We start from the raw sequence: 18145 nt of genomic DNA on the forward strand, positions 1-18145 counted from the left end.
ACAGTAGGGTTGCATCATATAAAAATATTTAACTTTTCAAAATTTAATTACTTGTGCTGGGGAGGAAAAAAAAAAAAAAAAAGCAACAGTGCCAAGGTCTCCCCTCTAAACAAGCAAATGCCCCAGACTAAGCATGAGTGGGGAAAGTGATGGTTTCAGTTCCTTCGTGTGCTTCTAGTATTTAAAGCAACATGCTTCCTATCAGTCCCTAAACTCAAGGCAAGTAATTTATCTGATAAGCTATGGTGATTAGTCCCAATGCTGGGGGACACTAGGTGTGCTGATTATTACAAGAGAGCATGTGGGGCTCCAAATGGCACCCTCCTAAGCTGTTTAAGAGCCATTTGCACTATATGGCATTTTTGTTTTAAGATCAACTTAGGACCTAACCCCTAGTAAGAAGATTCTACTGGTCATATACTGTGTTTTTTTCTATTTATCTTGGAAGTCATTCCAAACCAGTATATATAGATCTGCCTTTTCTTTAAGTGCTCACTGAAAGTTATTTCACAGCATGAACATATGGGATGGTCTTTGGAATTAGTTTTACTTTCACATCACAAAGAAAAGAGAAACGCTGTCACTGAAAAACAAACTAGGAATAAATTTACAAACCAAGAATATAACATTTTATTCATTTCCAGATTATGAGTATTACACAGCATATACATACATATATTTAGATAATATATAAAACAAAGAACTGTAGGAAGAAATAATTGGTCTGGAATTGCCTTATGAGACAGCTTTAATTCTGTAAGTTCGTGGTAAAAATATCTTCCCCACACTGGGGCAAGCAGCAGGATAAAGTCCAGCATTCACGTATCACTCAAAGGACTGCTTATCCCGCACTGTACTTACAATGCAATTTTGGAGTTATGGCCTGGTCATGGGCATCCACGACAAAGGACACCAGTAGTAGATAAAAGAACCATAGCACAGTGAACTAATATAAATATTTGTTTTTTTGCATTGTCCTCCAGATAGTTTCCTTTTTAGATTGAGCCATGTCCAGCATCTATCCCTCAAGTTCCATTCTAGTTATTGCTGGAAGGGGAAAAAAAAAAAGGCATCTGTTTATTAGAAAATAAACGGTCAGTGCCACTAACCCCTACCTCTGGTGACACTCAAGCGGACACTGGGCTGCAGGGGAATCCATACACATCAGCAGTAGGGTGTGAAAGCATCTGTCATTATGTCAGAGGGGACCCCGGTGCAGCTGATAATAATTTTGGGTTGGTAAAGAAGCTCAGATGGAGGATCTTCTTCAAAGAAGGCCTCAGCAAGAAGCAGCCAGACACCCCTCAGGAGGGGCAGGATCACCTTGTGGAGGTGGAACAGCAGTAATGAACATTTCACAGGATTGTTTCAGATTCACTGCTGATGGTGGAAGGAGACTTAAGATCATATGCTATAAAAGTACTCCAAAGCCTCAACACAGAAAGGCTGTACACTTGAACTCTTAGAACACTTTCCAGAAAAACAGCTCCTCCCAAACTCATTGTCTGGCCTTCCTTTGAGGAAGGCCAGCTTACCTTTGCCTTGTTCTGAACAGGGAGATACAGTTTGAATTCTGCTGGCAGTTCATCTTCTGAGTAGAGTCTGTCTGAGAAGTAAACCCGTCGGATGCGACAGTTTGCGTGGATCTGTGGATGCAAGACTTATTTTGAGAGGCTAAACATTATTGTCTTTCCTCTTTTCTTGATTCTCCTAAGTCTTTCTCATCTCAGGCATCTCCTCGGCTTAGCTTGAGGTGAATTTTGACAAGAGGGCGGTTTTGCTACACTCTCCCTGAGCAGATTCCTGAATATTTGCTGATCTCTTCAAAGGCCAAAGCCCCCTGGACAGTGACTTGAGAATTTTAGCCAAAAACTCACAATATTCTGTCACATGAGCCACGAGCCCCCACCCCTCATCACTCCCACAATTTGGGACTCCATCTAGAAAAGATGCAGGTACCTGCACTCTTAGGGTCTCAATGTAATTTGTGCCGTAGGCCCGTCGGGTGAAGTCTGACAGGTTGAACTGAATCTGGTTCCAGCCGTCATCCAGCCTCATGGGCATGGTACAGATGAAGGGTTTGACCCGGGTGGTGCTCTGGTAGTTACTTGCTCGAAACCGCCGACGCACATTCTTGTCATCTAGTACCTGTGAAATGTAGGGAAGAGTCGGGTTAACTCAATCTTGGAAGAAGCAAACAACTTTGTAAGACAAGGATCTGAACTCATACAGCCTGGCTTTCCAAGACTGAGAACCCAGGGGAGAGTAAACAGACCAGATACAGGTCACACTGGACACAGATGGCCCGGAAGTAGCAAATTTATCTTGCTTGTTGTCACGACAACACCAGCTGCTTATGACATCTGAGGGTGGCTCTCAGACCACAGAATGATTTTATAAACATTCTTCCCTTTGAAATATCAAAAATACTAGAATAGAGACCAACAATAACCCAATACTAGATAACTACTCCCCACATGGATACTACTCTAACTCTTAGCTTTGAAATCTTGTAGCTATTGATTAAATTTTCCAGGTGCTTACAGTTTCTTTTAAAACCTGGCATTAAAGTTGGATTACAAATACTAAATTTATGTCCTAAAAAGGGCTGCATTAAACTTATAGCAGAGACAGAAAAGAATACATACATAAGAATAATTTCCTACAGCCCCTTTTTCCTGTCAGTTGAAAGGCTGTCTCTCTTTTATAGCTGAATGTTTCCACATTCGTGTGCAAACACTTACCTGTACCTCAAAGGTAAAATATTTCTTCAGGTTTTTGATAATCATGACAAGGAAGGGAAGTTTAATTCCCAGTGTCTTCTTTGGGTCTGCAGGACATGTGATATACGTGGTGCTATGGAGAGAGGAAATACCAATAAACATACTACTTGTCTTTTTTTCCTTTGTGGTACGTACAAAAATAACATATTGTACGAGAGGATAAACTGGAGGGCAGATCTAAAAGATTCAGATACATCGTCTAATGAATCCCTTAACCCTTAAGTCAGCTGATGCTTTAAAAAAATGCTGGACCCAGAAACACAAGAGCTTAACATAGGCCTAGACGTCAACATAAAATTCTATGGTCTAAGTTCTTTGTCTTTCTGATGAGTGGATCTTAGCAAGTTATTCTAGCAAGAGAAAACTTCAATTCTGGTCCAAGGGAACCATCAAACGATAGAAACTCAGAACTAAGATCCTAGTGGCACTGAAACCACTCTGGCCACCCAGGGGACCATGACTGCAGAGGATTAGTGCAAGCTTCCACCCCACTGCCTTGATCAAATATTAATAACATAGTGTTTAGTATGTGCTAAGCATGGCTCTAAATGTTTTATACAGATTCACTTATTTAATCCCTAACAATCTTATAAGGAAGATGAAAGCTCTAAGTAGCAGAGTGGGATTCACACCAGGCAGTCTGACTGCAGTCTGTGCTATTAACCACCATGATGTCCTGCTTTCCTAGTGTACAATGTCTCTGTGAGAGCAGAGTGGACAACCTACCTGACATTTGTTCCTTCAATCTCCAGAACAAGGGACTGGATGTCATTATCAGTGATTCTCTTGATGTGGCCATTCCGTACCTAAAAGGAAGAAAATTAGACTGATTAGGACTGAAATATGTAGAAATAAGCCTGTAAAATCTGAAGGATGAATGAGACCGTTAAAGGAAAACTACAATAGGCCAAGGGGCATAACACAGATGTTTATGATATGGTGTGCTGAATCCCATATGTAAGAAGTAAGCCTTGTCCCATCAACTTCATGGGAATCTCAAATAATCTGGTCATCTGTAAATAAGGACAGATTTCTTCTTGAAGAAATCAACTTAACTGAGATTCAACTAGCAACTAGCACGTATTGTCTTTATGCATTCATACTAGGAACATTTCATATACATTCTCTCACTTAATCCTAACAACAATAAAAATCACAAGGTAGATGGGACTGTTTCCATTTTACAGATGTGGAAACTGAGATCCAGAGAGTAGCAATGACAGATCCTAAGCAGGAGAGTCAGGATTGACAATCAGGCTTTTCTCAACCCCATACTGCCTCATAAGCTACTTTTGGCCAGAAAGGTCAACAAAATTGTAAGAATCATTGAGAACGGGAACGGCAACCAGAAAGTGAAAGCATTACACCCCTGGCTTCACTCCTACTTCATGCTTCTTCTTTTCCCTAACTAAATTTCTACTTCTTCAAGTATGAATTCAAGTCCCATCTGAACCATACAAAGAAGCTGCCTTCAGCATTTCAAGCCCACACTGACCTCTTTTTCCTCTGATTTGCTTTTCTGGCTCTTGAGTCTTAGATTATATAATTCAACACTTCACCTTACATTGTTTTGTATTGTTTGCTGCATATGTAGGAAGTACACAATGGGAGGAATCAACATCAATGATGATTCTTCCCCTCAAAACATTTAGGAAATCAAGTAAACATTTCCATTTACAATAGCATTTAAGTGAATAAAATACCTAAGAATAAATTTAACCAAGGATACTGTGATTAACAGTACAAATATAAATGTTCTTTCATGAACTAGAACAAATGTACGTCACTAATCCAAGGAGTTAGTGATAGAGCTGTATATGGGGAAAAATGTACCTAATGCAAACTATGGACTATAGTTAACAGTAATATTTTAATAGTCTTTCATCAACAGTAACAAATATACCACATTAATGCTAAAGGTCAATAATGGGGGGGTGGATAAGGGGGAGGTGTGTTTTTTTTTTTTTTTTTTTTTTTTTGAGTAATGAAAATGTTCTAAAACTGGTTGTTGGTGATGAAGGCACAACTATGTGATGATACTGTGAACTACTGATTGTATACTTTGGATGGATTATATGGTATGTGAATATATCTCAATAAAACTGCTAAAATAAAATAAACAAGGAGATAAAAGACTTGTACGAAAGTCTTTTCGTAAAAGAAAAGCTACAGGAAATTAAAGACCTAAATAAATGGATAGATATCCCATACTCATGGAAGTCAAAATTACCTAAAGTCATCTACAAGTTCAATGCAACCTTTATACAAATTCCAGCAGCCTTTTTTTGTTTTTGTAGAAATGGGAAAAGCAATCCTCAAATTCATATGGAATTTGCAAGGAGTGCAAGGAACCCTAAATAGCCATAACAATCTTGAAAAAGAAGAGCAAAGTTATAGGACTCACACTTCCTAATTTTAAAACTTATTACAAAGCTACAGTAATTAAAAAAGTGTGGTACTGGCATGAGGCTAGAAATATAGACCAATGGAACAGTATTGAGAGTAAGAAATAAATCCACACAACTATGGTCAGCTGATTTCCAACAAGGACAGCAAGTCCATTCACTAGGGAAAGAATAGTCTCTTCAACAAACGGTGCTGAGATAACTGGATATCCATATGCAAAAAGAATGATAGTCGGCCCTACCTCTCACCATACACAACAATTAATTAAAAATGGACCAACAACCTAATATAAGATATAATACCATACAACTCTTACAAGAAAGTGTAGGGAAATACCTTGAGGAACTTGTATTAGGCAATGGATTTTTAGATTTGACATCAAAAGCACAAATAATGAAAGGAAAAATAGATAAAAAGGACTTCATCAAAATTAAAGACTTTTGTGCAAAGTACATTATCAAGAAAGTGAAAAAACAACCTACAGAATGGGAGAAAATATTTGGAAACCAGATATCTGACAAGGGTTTAATATCCAGAATGTATAACAAATTCCTGCAACTCAACAACAAAAAGACAACCCAATTTAAAAACAGGCCTACGATTTGAATGGATTTTTCTCCAAAGAAGACAATTAAATGGCTAATAACCATATCAGATGAAAAGATACTCAACATCATCAGCCATTAGAGACATATAAGTTTAAACTACAATGAAATATCACTTCATACCCTACTAGGGTGGCTATTATAATTAAAAAATTTTAAAACCCAGAAAATAACAACTGTTGGCAAGGATGTAAAGAAATAGGAATCTTAATACACTGTTGGTGGGAATGTAAAATGATGCAGCTGCTAAGGAAAAGAGTTTGGCGGGTCCTCAGAAAGCTAAACATAGAATTACCATACGACCCAATAATTCCACTGTTACGTACATACTCAAAAGAACTGAAAGCAGGGACCTGAACAGGTAAATGGACATTGATATTCATCGCAGCATTTTTCATAATAGCTAAAAGGTGGAAGCAACCCAGGTGTTCATCAATGGATGAATGAACGGATAAACAAAAGGTGATATATCCAAACAATGTAATATTATTCAGCCATAAAAAGAAATGAAGTGCTGATACTTGCTACAACATGGATGAATCTTGAAGACATCATGTGGAGTGGAGTACGTCAGACACAAAAGAACATTGTTTGATTTCTCTTATACAAAAAACTTAAAATAAGCAAATTCATAGACACAGAAAGCCAGGGTGGGGGGAGGGGGAAATGGGGATTTATTGCTTAATGGGTATGAGTTTTTGGGGGATGATAAAAATATACTAAACTGAACTAAAACTAAAACTAAACTAAACTAAACTAAAGCAAGCCTGGTACCCCAAGGCCTAAAATGTCCTGGTCCCAAGAGGATTTTACATAGATTAAAACAAGATAATAGAACCAGGCCAGGGGAAAAAAACTAAGGAAAGAATGATTATCTCCAACTGTTAAACTCTTAAGCACCTAATACATACAGAGATATGCAAAGACAGGGCTTGATTGTTCTGGCCAGAATATTCTAACATGAAAAGGATCAACTAGGTTTAGGACAGGAAGCATCAGAAAGATAAACATGTGGACTTTCTCTAAGTATAGTGAAAATGTGCTGGGCTGTCATATTGAGCGACTCAATTGCAATGACTAAAGTCCCTTGCTCATTAATCATCCTTCTGGTTATGACTTGGCATTCCATTAATTTGCATATCAGGAGAGAGCGGTGTTGAATCTGTGTGATACTTGTATTTTCAACACAGATTACTGGTAATATGGCGTTCTGTTTTAGACATCAGTCTCTTGTTACTGTGACATCACTGCTTGCCTTTTTCTATAAGCTGTACCTGAATCTTATCTCCTCAAAAAATATAAGCTCAAGAATCCAGACCATGTATTAAGCATGTTTTGTATCTTCTACAGTGTTTAGTACTGTGCTAGGCATGAACTCAGCATCAAAATATTTGCTAACTTCTGGAATTTGTCACCCTAAGAGCTGGCACATTATGAATAGGTTCAAGGAGGGTTTTTTTAAAAATTCCTGGATAACATATCCACCATAGACTATTAAAGGAAACCAGAGATACTAGGGTAAATCACAAAGCCTGTGAGGCTGCCAACATGAAGGGTAATTTCTTTCCGACAAAACATCCTTTGGTGCCCATTGTCAAAGACAGAATGCTAGGCTGGATGAGGCCCCCAGCTCAGCCAATGTAGCATTTCTTGGGTTTCAAGACACAAACATCACATTGAAGTACTTCTGAAACAAAGCTGGCGACAGCCAATGCCCTCCTACTTTGAATTCTGGGCCTCTTTCCAAGAGAGATTAGGAGCACAAAGGCCTGGGTCTGCACAGAACATGCCAACACTGCCCACCTCGTTCCCCATATAAACACTCCCAGTCAAAGTGGCAATATTCCTTCTATACTTTCTGGGCCACAGCTGCTATGGAAAATCAGGCAGACTTGTTAATGAAGAAAGAATTCATCAAGAAATTAGAGCTGGCAGTAATCCAACAAGAACCAAACACGCATTTTAAAACATACCCTTAATTATTCTCAATAACATACCTTCATTCTTTCTTAAGAGGGTACATAATGAAAAGATCAAACAGATGATTAAATTGAAGGTATTAAGAAGTAATATAGGTACAAAGGACCAATATTGCTAAAAGTCAACATGTTACTATTTATCCAACACTTTTTTAAAGCATGGCCTCAAATCTTATGTCCCCAAAGGTTTCTCAGGACAGAGTCAACAAGAGGCCTCCCTCAGCTCCAGAGAGTCCAGCCAGATCTCACAGGGAAGAAAAGTGAGGGGATTTGCCTTCTGCCCAAAGTTTATACCAGATGACTTCACTGGAATGCTACAGAAAATCAGACCTATTCAAGTCTTCACAAAGGAAAACAACTCTTTCTAGAGTTTTAACCTGGCTGGGGGTGACAAAAGCTACAAAGAGCTTTGCCCAAAGAGAAAGTTCAGCCCCCCAAGGTAGTAAAAAAAATTCTGATATCACAAGCTACTGGAGCTCTGAAATAAAATTAAACTGATTTGTTAGTGAATTATGATTTTTCTGTTTTATTAAGTACAAAGAGCTGCAAATAAAACATCACTGGAAGAAAAGAATGGGATTGGGGTGGGGGGTGGCAATTAACCAAAGATATGAGTATTAAGAGGGTGGGAAACTTCCCAAAGCTCTAAAACTAGGATTAAAAGAAAAAGGTGGGGGGTAGGAGGGCCATTTTGGGTAAGGCCTCCAACCACTTTGACAATCTAGCTGTTGCTAGCTTAAATTATGAAGGCCTTCCAGGAAGCAACTCACCCTCTCCTCCTCAGTCCAGGTTCTGACAAAAACACTTGTACAAAGATACATGTCTGCTGAAAGCATCAACTTTTTTCCCTTAGCTCCTTCCAGTTCAGATGTCACTACAAAGGTCTGGCTTTGAAATGAAGATGAAATGAATTGAATTTATTATTGCTCATGATTGAAGCAGCTTTTATTTTACTTTATCTCTAAATCAGAAAATGCCAATTGTTTTTGAGGTGATAATTATTTCATGACACATTCCCACTATCAAAGTGTAGTCTCCAACAAAAATTTAAAGCCAACCTCATTTTTTTTAATATCATGAACCCTGACCCCCCCCTCCCAGATTAGGTGGGGGTTCCCTAGGAGCTTTAAAACTAACAGTAGCTTGATCACAGTAGCCTCTGCAGACACCAAGAAGGGAACCTTCAAGCCCTTCTTACAATCTCTCCTCGGGGTTTCCATGGTTGCTAGGGCAAACTGATAAAGAACACTGATTTTTTTTTTCAATGTAAGCCCCAGGGAGGAGGCTCAAGCTGAGGAAAGAAAATACTACTGGGATAGGGAGGAAGCTGGCCAATGCTCTCTATTTCTAAGAGTGCTTTAAAAATAACACAAGAAGCTGTATCCATTCCATCCCTCCCCCCACTTTCATTTTTCTGGCTCCACCCACTTATTCTGGCAGGCAGCTGAATCTTCAGCCATCTGGCATCCTAGTCTTAATGACACATGTTCCAATTTATATTAAGCCATTAGAGCAGTCCATTCCAGCAGGAAGTTTGTCCTAGGTTAGGGGCTGGCTCCAAGAAAGAAAACGGGTGAAGAGAGACCTCTATGGGGACAGCTGGGCATAGCTCCGACTCAACAATTGGGGCTTTCCAGGCTACATCTAGTCTCCCTTTGCTGCACTCACAGGGACTATCCAGAGGGCAGACAGGCACCTCTGTATTTACAAATATCCCTTTGGTTATGTGCCGTTCTAACCAGTCTCTTCCTAACAGCACCTAGAAAGGGCAAGTGTAACTAAAACACACGCCTTCGTCCAATTACAGTAAAAGCTATTATTCAAAATAATAAAGAACACGTATGACTGACCCAGGGAAAGTCTGCGAAAAAAAGTTTTACTATCTTCATGTCCAAATGTTATCCCTCACTGCACTCAATTCTACTACTGGATACTCATCAGTTTAACATGTACCAACAAAGTTTGCTAATTAATAACTAGGGCATGGCACCTTTTTTCCTGGAGAGGGACTTTGTTTATTTTAAAAATTAGGAACAGGAATGGGAATCTAACACTATCCAGCAACATCAACAAAAAGACTTTGGTTCTAATATTTTGTTTGGGAATAGGGGAGGAAAAGTAGTCACTGCAAGAAAGTCAAGGTGAAAGCAAAGAAATGCAGAGAAACTTTCATGAATTAATACCTGCATTTTGAGGACTTTTAGGCTAATACTACCACTAAAGACTGAAAATTATATGTTTTCACAGGCATAAATAGGAATAGAACCTCCTGGTACTTTCCTTATAAACTGGAAGTAATGTTTATACTAACTATGAGTCCTTTAATAAATGTAAGATTTGCTGGTCCCATTAAAGAAACCCCTAATTTCTTCTTAAACTCTTGGTCTGAAAACTTACAAAGGTCTCTATCCTCAGGAATCCTGCAGTCTAGCCAGCAATAAAGATCTGAAGAAGGTAATTTCAAGTGTGATGAGTATGACAAGAAAGAAGTAGAGGTCTAAATCAACTTAGCCTAGACAGTCAAGGAAGGCCTCTGTGAGGAACTTCCTTTGAACTGTGAACTGGAGACTAATGGAGAAGTGAATGAGTAGGGGTGAGGCAAGAAAAAAAGTCTGAAGGTGCGAGAGAACAGGATTCCTTTCAGTTCAGTAGGAGACTACTGCTAAGAGAGGGAGGAGAACCTAGTGAGGTGAGCTGGAGAATTAGTTAAGCAGCACCAGACCGTGTGCTGTCTGGTCTCAGAGCCACGTTAAAGGCTTTGGACTGAGAAGGCCAGAAGTCTGGTTTTACTGTACCTCCTATTAGGTATCTGAATACTAGGCTCAGTTTTAAACTTATTTAGCCTTGAGCAAATTCCTCAGTTCCCTGCCATATAATCAGCCCCAATTTAGATACCTTAAGTATTCACTATATGCCATAACTCTATGGCAAAGCATGTTATATATGTTTTCATTTCATCTTCATAACCGTGAGAAGTGGAATTATTACAGATGAGAAAAATGAGTGGTTAAGTACTTGCCCATGATCACAAAGCAAGGACACAGCAGAGACAGGAAGCAAATCCAAAATATCCGATCACACCCTAGCACTGGGGTTTCAAGGTAAGATACCATTCTTCCCCTTGCAGTCTAGCAGGCGATACACAATAAATAGGCAACTACCATTCAGTATGCTACAGGGGGCCAGCGGAGCACATAGGGGACCTTGCTTAAGCTCCCTATGGAAATGTTTAAGTTGAGATTTGAAGGATGAGATGTGTGTGTGTGTGTGGGTGGGTGGGTGGGTGATGGTGGTGTGGTGGAGGAGCTGTGGCACCAAAGAGTGTCAGATAAACCACAGGTGTTACAAACACGAGCAAGCCACGAAAGTGGAGTCTGCAAATTCACTGGTATTACTGAGAAATATTCATAAGGAGACTTGGAGCCTAAACAGAAGCTGAACCAAATTCTTCAAGATTAATTTTCATAGAAACCAAATAACAGAAATTCCCTCTCCATAAGCAAAGGAAGGAGAAAAAAGTTTTATGAAATTAAAATAATAACCACAAAAAAAGGCACCACAGTCAACTGGCAGAGGTCAAGGCCATGTCTAGATAAATGTGGACAGTCTTCTCCTTCCCCCAAACTCTGCCCTCATCACAACTTTGCCTTATTCCCTGAGAGCAGGGAAAATGTCTTCTCCAACTTCATACCCCCAAAATCTACACAATGCCTATCAATTAGCTGTTGCTCAACACATTTTTGATAACTATATTAAATCTCAGTGTTTCCCCAACTGGAATGAATTCCCAACACTTTCTGAGGACTTTATAATACAGCAGAGAAAAATCATACACACAACATAGGAACAATAAAGCCTATAGTTATGGCCCCAAAATTTCCCTTTTCCTCTCTCCTTCCCCCAAGAGGGGGGGAAAATCACTGCTAAATACTTTTCAATGTAGTGTAAATAAGAGTAGAAACTTAAAATTAAGTTTTACTATTATGAGGACTTTGCTGAAAATAAGTGCTCTTCTAAAGGTCTCTTTGCCAAAACTTCTGTTTAACTTACTGCTGACAGTAGATCTACCAATGTTTTCACACGTGTTTATGTCATTAGGGTACGATCAGACCTCTAGTGGCGTTGTTAAGGTACACAGTGCTCCATGGTTACTTTGCTTTTATATTCTGTGTGTAAACATGAGGCTAATGAAAAAGCTGCATTTGAAAAATGAAACACACCACAAGAGATTGAGCCCAGAAGGGTTAAAATGAGTAACTCTGATAAAAAGTTTCATCTGATAAAAATGCTAAGGTCTCCCTGCTACTGGAATTCTTTCAGTGTTAGTGAATTTTCTGGCCTGCTCTGAAAACTTCTCCTTCTAGGTCAGATCCAGTTTTCTATCTCAGTTGCCTTATACTGACACTTTTGTTACAATTCAGTTTCCAAGTTCAATTATCTCACTAGCACACAAGGGCGGCTCTCTTCCGGTTCTCTTTGCAGAGATGCAATTTCAGAGCTTACAGTGCTTTATTTCAAGGTGAACAAAACCTTGGAACTGAAAACCACAGTGCTGTAAGAAAAAAAAAAAAAAAGGAATGACTTTCCTATGTAATATTCTTGGCATTAGCTCTGCCTGTGGATAAAATCATTGTGAAAGAGAAGCTTGGTCAGATTTTTCAAAAATGCAAAGATCCAAGCTCATTATGTTCAGATCTTTCAAATACCTTTTGAAAATGACACTGTGAACACACCACCCTCAAAGCTGCTCTCAGAATGCAAAATTCCCCAGTGGTGATAAACAGAAGGCTGCCCACTTTCTCTCCCCAGCCTCCATGTGGCCCAAAACACTCATCTGTGGATAAACGAAGGCAGGCAGTTGTTCTGAGATGAAATCCAAAATTCGTGGCTTCATTACCGATAAATTCTCCTTATTTAGATTAGTCCACACCCATCTCTAGAAAAACACCATCCAGAATATCACCTCTTTCAATTCTTCACTGAGGAGGCCAGAACGAAGGATATTCCCTAACTCACCTGTCTTCCACATTGGAGTGCCTACCTTAATCTACATTCAAATAAAGGATAAGTTGGCTGTATGGGAATTTGCACGAGAAACTAAATAACCACAATAATATAATTCAGACCAACTCAGAGACAGCTAGACACACACACACCCTACTCAACATCTCCAAAAGGAGGATGAAGTCATCACCTCCTGTGGCCAGTGAAAGTATCATCCAGCGGGTGCCTAAATACAAATAATAAGGCTTATACTTGGCCCTGAGCTTATTAATCAAAGTAAGACTTTGGCTGTCACCATTTTGCAGTTTTCCTGACAGAGAAATCGGGCATTGAAAACACAGTATAGACCCCCAAGTCACAGTAAGTGTGGAGGAAGAGGTGCCAGAGGTCACCGAATTTTGGCTTGTTTGGGATCAGTGGGAGGAAGAGAGTAAATGAATGAAACCCAAATATAACCGGCTTGGTGGATGCATTCTAGCTGTGCCTCCACAAGGTCCCTGGAACAAAGGTTCCGTGTCGAGTGCCCAGCACAGTGCCTGGCACAAAACAGGACACTAGTAAATACTTGTGAAATCAGTGAACAGCAGTTCCTTTCATCCGGGCTTCTCCAAAGCTCCCTCACAGAAATTAATGCAGTCCACGCCATGACATGGGCAACATGCACCCCACCATATAGATGGGGAAGCAGCGGTCAGAGGAACTGACTAACCAAGTCAAGTCCGCGGTAAGGAACCACGCTCCTAACCACAGCACGGCCCCTGGAGCCCTCACCCCAGCCGCGCCCACCCCACATGCACCCCCTCACTGCTTACACAACCCACTTGGAGCCTAAGTCACGCCAGGGCCGCCCGGCCTCCCCCAGGCCCCGACGCGAGATCTCCGGAACCAGCCCCTGCCGCCGCCCCGAGCCTCCGACCTTTTTGTCCCAGATCTGCAGGGGCTTGCTGCCGATACTGTAGAGGATGGAGAGGAAACCACTCTGGAACGTGTTTTTAAACATCTCTCCGGCGGCCTTCTCAGCGGCGCCGGAGCCGACCTAGGCCGCGGGTTGGATTTGGACACCAAGTGACTAGGGCAAAGCAGGAGGCTGGCTCTAGTCCAGAGAAGGGTCGCTGCGCTCCTGACCCCTCGACCGGCAGCCACCGAGAGCCGGCCTTGAACGCGGGACGCTTGGACGAGCTTCAACACACAGTAATACCCAACCACTTCCCGAAGGGAACCACAGCAACTGCCACCAGCGTTGCTCTCCCTGCCTTAAATGGAGGCAGCGGCGCCCCGCCGCTTCAAGTGGATCCCTCCGCCCACCTGAACCCGCCCCCCTGAAGCGCGGGGCCCAATCCCGCCGCAGGGCCGACGGACTTCCTGTTACTTCCGCCCTTAAGACCTGCCCAGACTCCGCCTCCTCGCGAAAATAATTCTATTGCCAAGGTACTATTTTTCCCATCTTTGCCGTAGCGCTACTTTTAGAAAGCGGAAGAAGACAGAGAATTATAGAATGTGTTGTTAGATCCTGCGTGGTGTCATGGGAACGTGGCGGTAGGGGTGGGGCGTGAAGACCAGGCCCCGCCCCCTGGGGGCGAGAAGGAGTTAGGAGGGCAAAAGACAACAGGAGAGTTCCAAGAGTTAGACCTTGGTTATTGCAATTCTTACCTAGTATCCTGTCAGTGCCAAATAGATGCTTGTTGGCTGAGTACTGGATAAAGTTTAAAGCTACCCAGTATCGAGCACTAACTGTGCTAAACGTCTTACATGCATCATTGCTTGTCATTAGTAACAGCGTCGTTATTAATGCACCACATATCTCAATCTGTGGGGTGCTGTAAAAACAACATTCTTACGAAAAGTAATCGTCTAAATGCATAGAAAGCACGAAAGCCTTAAGAGTAAGATAAAGGCAGAAATTAATGAAATTAAACAAAGTAAAGAAGAGTTGGTTGAGTTAAACCAACAGCTGATTTTTAAAATTCAATCAAGGAGATGGATGAGTAGAAAAATGGGGTTAAAAAACTAAATGAAAAATAGAGTGGGAGGGGGGGATGACTTGGGTGTTCTTTTTTTTTTAAGTTCAATTTTATTGAGGTATATTCACATACCATGCAGTCATACAAAGCATACATTCAGTTCACAGTACCATCATATAGTTGCGCATTCATCACCAAAATTAATTTTTTTTTTTTTAAACAAAATTCACATTTTATTTAGATTGAAATAAACTGTACAAAATTGATTTTCTTCACCAAAAATAATAGCAATATTTTCTGTATTATTCCTAGATAAACCACAAAACACTTATTTTTGTAGGCTTTCCAGGTTCTGCTGATAATCAAGATGAGGCAGTAGACATAGTCATGGAAATAGATAGAAGAAATCAGACAAATCAGTGGTCAGTATCCATGGCCTCTGATTCTATCTTGACCATGAAACAGAAATGTTCAACACATACCTGCTAAACAGCTTATGAAAGCATGGGCTCAATAAAGGAATGTAAACAGCAATAACCAGATGTAGAAAAAGGCATTCGAACTGTAACTTGTTCCTTTAGGTTCATTTGATAAAGACAAAATCTACGCTGAAATCCTTGCTTGGCGAGCTCAGTTTCTCTCACTCTGGTAATTCCCTTAACTGTTCAACATAAATTTTAACAACATACTTTAAAGTCTTTCTAGTTAAAGGTCAATAGTGAACCTCATTGTAACACTTTACAAAATGCATTCCTTCCTTCCATACCTCGTCAAAATTTATTTCTTCAAAGTACTGATAACTGGACTGGTAACTTGACAATTGGAGCCACAGTGATGATTAATGTCGTGTCTAAAATGACTTAACTAAAATAATTCCAGAGTGCCACTAATGGAGAGCACACAGAAATGAAACGTGGCACTTTCAATGCTACCTTCTGCAAGAACAGACAGGTCTTCAAAGCATGAGAGTTCAAATGGGGGCCCTTTAAATAGGTAGATTATTAATAACAAATGTATTCAATGGGAGACCTATAGGCAAAGATAGTCAGTGATTAAGCAGCCTACATACACCTCACAGCTCTTCCTCCAAATATAAGAGAAAACCTATTTTAAAAGTCTCAAGTATTTTCAATGGTTTCTGAATTACCTGTGGGAAGCTCTGACTTAGTTGTATAGAGTTTGATATATGTGTCCACCATCAAATCCAGATCATGTTTTATATCAAAATTTATGTTAAGCAAAGCCAAGTTACTCGACCTTTGGTCTGTCAAAGTGTTCCTCAGGTATGCTTTGAGACGCTTTCGTCCATTTTCATAGCGTTCATTCTCAACCTTCATCACAGGAAGAATGCATAAGACCTTCAACAAAGCATAAACATTAGGAAAAAACTTGATGTCAGGCAGATGGAGGGCTTCATAAATGGTGGATGGAAGCTCTATATCTTTCCCTCTGTGTTTCCACTTGATTCTCCAACAATGAAGCTCGGCTGAGAGTGTGTCAGGATTGGGTAAGTCACTTCTGTACATGTCAGCATGGTGTTCCTCCGACGTATTGAATTTGAGCTGTCCCATGACAGAGGGTACCAGAGATAAGCATTTAAGAGCTTTGAGGTGCTGTTCTGAGAATATATCTTTAAGTTCCTGAATAATGTGCTCCACTGTTGGAACACTTAGGGTTTCTTTATAGTAACTCTCAGAGGTTAACCGAGACTCCAGGTTACCTTGCTGAGCTCTGCGGAATTTGCCAGGGAGTTTCATGTGAATATCAAGTTTGGTTGCCAAATTTGTGGCTTCCTCAAACCAAAATTCATGATAAACTTCAATGTTTTCCATCACTTCATTTAGTGAATGTAGCACTGCAGTCAAGCTGCTGGCTGCAAAGAAGACATCAGAGGTTTGCCCCTGGAGATTTTTCCCAAAGGCTCTTGTAAAAGATAGGACATTCTTAAGAACAACAATGGTAACAATGAAATCAAAATCTGTTACTGCACTACAGAGTACAAATGCTCGGCCAGCTATGCAGTTATTCCATCTAATATTTGTGTCACTATTTATACCATCTAAACATAAAACAAGTGCTTGCAGGAGTTCCACTAAAATTTCAAAAGCATCATGCCTTCCTGTCCATTGAGAATGGCAAATTTCCTTCAGTTCATTACCCCTTTCTTCATTACTCTGAAAAAGGACTGAAATTACACGGTCAAGTTCTAAAAGTAGTTGTGGTGATCGATGGAAAAAAGCAGAAACTTCCTCAATCGTTCCCAATGCAACAGATACTCCCGTAACAGGCACCGATTTTGCTAACCACATATTTAAGGCACAGGAAGAGCAGAGTGTATAGATAGCTTGGGGATATTTCTCTAGAAGTCTCGAAGCAACAACTTTCATCTTGGAAGAAAATCCACTGGACACAATGTAAGCCTGTCCACGACAGTACTCCATGTTCAGCCCCCACTTCTCAGTTATTGTAGTGTGAAATTTCACAGCCAAAATTTCTGCATCAGCTTCATAAGGCAGGAAGCCCACAAATTCCTCTCTCAGGTTATGTGATTCATCCACAAACCTCACCAACACTGGCAGGTGCTCTTCCCCTGCTATGTCCACCACATCATCAGTGATAATGGAAAAGAAGTGTGAGTCTCTCACTTCCCTGAGAGTTTCCTCCCGAATGCAGCTCTCACATATCTCTAGCATCTGTTTCTGCTGTGTTTTCGAACAGAACAACGTGTTAACTGCTGTTGTCTCAAAGCGCTTTCTCAGAACCTCTTCACCAGAATTTATTCGGCACTCCAGCAATGCTTGAAAGTTATCAGGCGTAAAGAGACCTTCTGGGAGTTCATCAGCCTCATGCCCATCCAAAGGTATGTTTTGTTTTCCCATAAGAATCAAAATTTCAAATAAAGATTTTAGGTATTCTTTGTTTTCCTTTTCTTCAAGGGTTAAAGGTAAAATATCTTCATCCTGTTCTTCACCCCCTTCTTCTATATTTGGGTTCTGAGCACTGCTGTTGTTTGTTTCTTTATGTTTTTGTTCCTGTTCAGAAGTTTCATCAATTTTTTTCTGTTTCAATGTCCTGATTTCATCTTCACTCAATTCTTTTATTCGTTTTCTGTGTCTACTATGTGGATTGTTCAAATGACTGGTAAGATCAAATATTGTTGGTATAGCATTATCTCGAAGAACTGTCCTATAAGGACTAGTTCTACAGATCATAGAGGTCTCAAAGTGTTTGGCACATAACCGATAATGTTTATTTAGCTGATCAGGTGTTTTATCTTCTAAGTCTGCTCTCCTACAATTCTCCACCCACTTCTGGCATCTGGCCGGGTCCTGCGGAAACCTGAAGAAGGCCAGGTCGGACTGCGTGCTCTTCCGCGTGCAGTTGGGGGCAGCGCAGAAGTTCGGCAT

At 40.4% G+C, this 18145-nt stretch overlaps 2 protein-coding genes across 2 annotated transcripts; both read right to left on the reverse strand.

Moving 5' to 3' along the window:
• Positions 1-602: 602 nt before the first annotated feature.
• CFAP20 (cilia and flagella associated protein 20) lies at positions 603-14034 on the reverse strand. Its single transcript, XM_037816122.1, has 6 exons — positions 13694-14034; positions 3510-3589; positions 2745-2856; positions 1960-2148; positions 1536-1646; positions 603-1047 (listed from the first exon to the last, which is right to left on the reverse strand). The coding sequence occupies exons 1-6, from the start codon at positions 13775-13777 to the stop codon at positions 1042-1044; spliced, it is 582 nt and encodes a 193-aa protein (XP_037672050.1). The 5' UTR covers positions 13778-14034; the 3' UTR covers positions 603-1041.
• Positions 14035-15411: 1377 nt separating this feature from the next.
• Positions 15412-18145, reverse strand: LOC119518652 (52 kDa repressor of the inhibitor of the protein kinase-like). The gene has a single exon (XM_037815930.1). It carries the CDS (start codon positions 18143-18145, stop codon positions 15857-15859), a length of 2289 nt encoding a protein of 762 aa, XP_037671858.1. The 3' UTR covers positions 15412-15856.

This window comes from Choloepus didactylus, chromosome 22 (genome assembly GCF_015220235.1).
Source record: "Choloepus didactylus isolate mChoDid1 chromosome 22, mChoDid1.pri, whole genome shotgun sequence".
In the NCBI taxonomy this organism is placed as follows: Eukaryota; Metazoa; Chordata; class Mammalia; order Pilosa; family Megalonychidae; genus Choloepus; species Choloepus didactylus.

Excerpts from the sequence above, each read along its gene's own strand:
- CFAP20 (XM_037816122.1), bottom strand. The coding sequence starts at position 13,777 with ATGTTTAAAAACACGTTCCAGAGTGGTTTCCTCTCCATCCTCTACAGT. Across the intron at positions 3,590-13,693 it reads TGCAGATCTGGGACAAAAAG|GTACGGAATGGCCACATCAA; the intron begins GTCGGAGGCTCG and ends TCTTCCTTTTAG. Across the intron at positions 2,149-2,744 it reads ATTTTACCTTTGAGGTACAG|GTACTAGATGACAAGAATGT; the intron begins GTAAGTGTTTGC and ends TACATTTCACAG.
- LOC119518652 (XM_037815930.1), bottom strand. The coding sequence starts at position 18,145 with ATGCCGAACTTCTGCGCTGCCCCCAACTGCACGCGGAAGAGCACGCAG.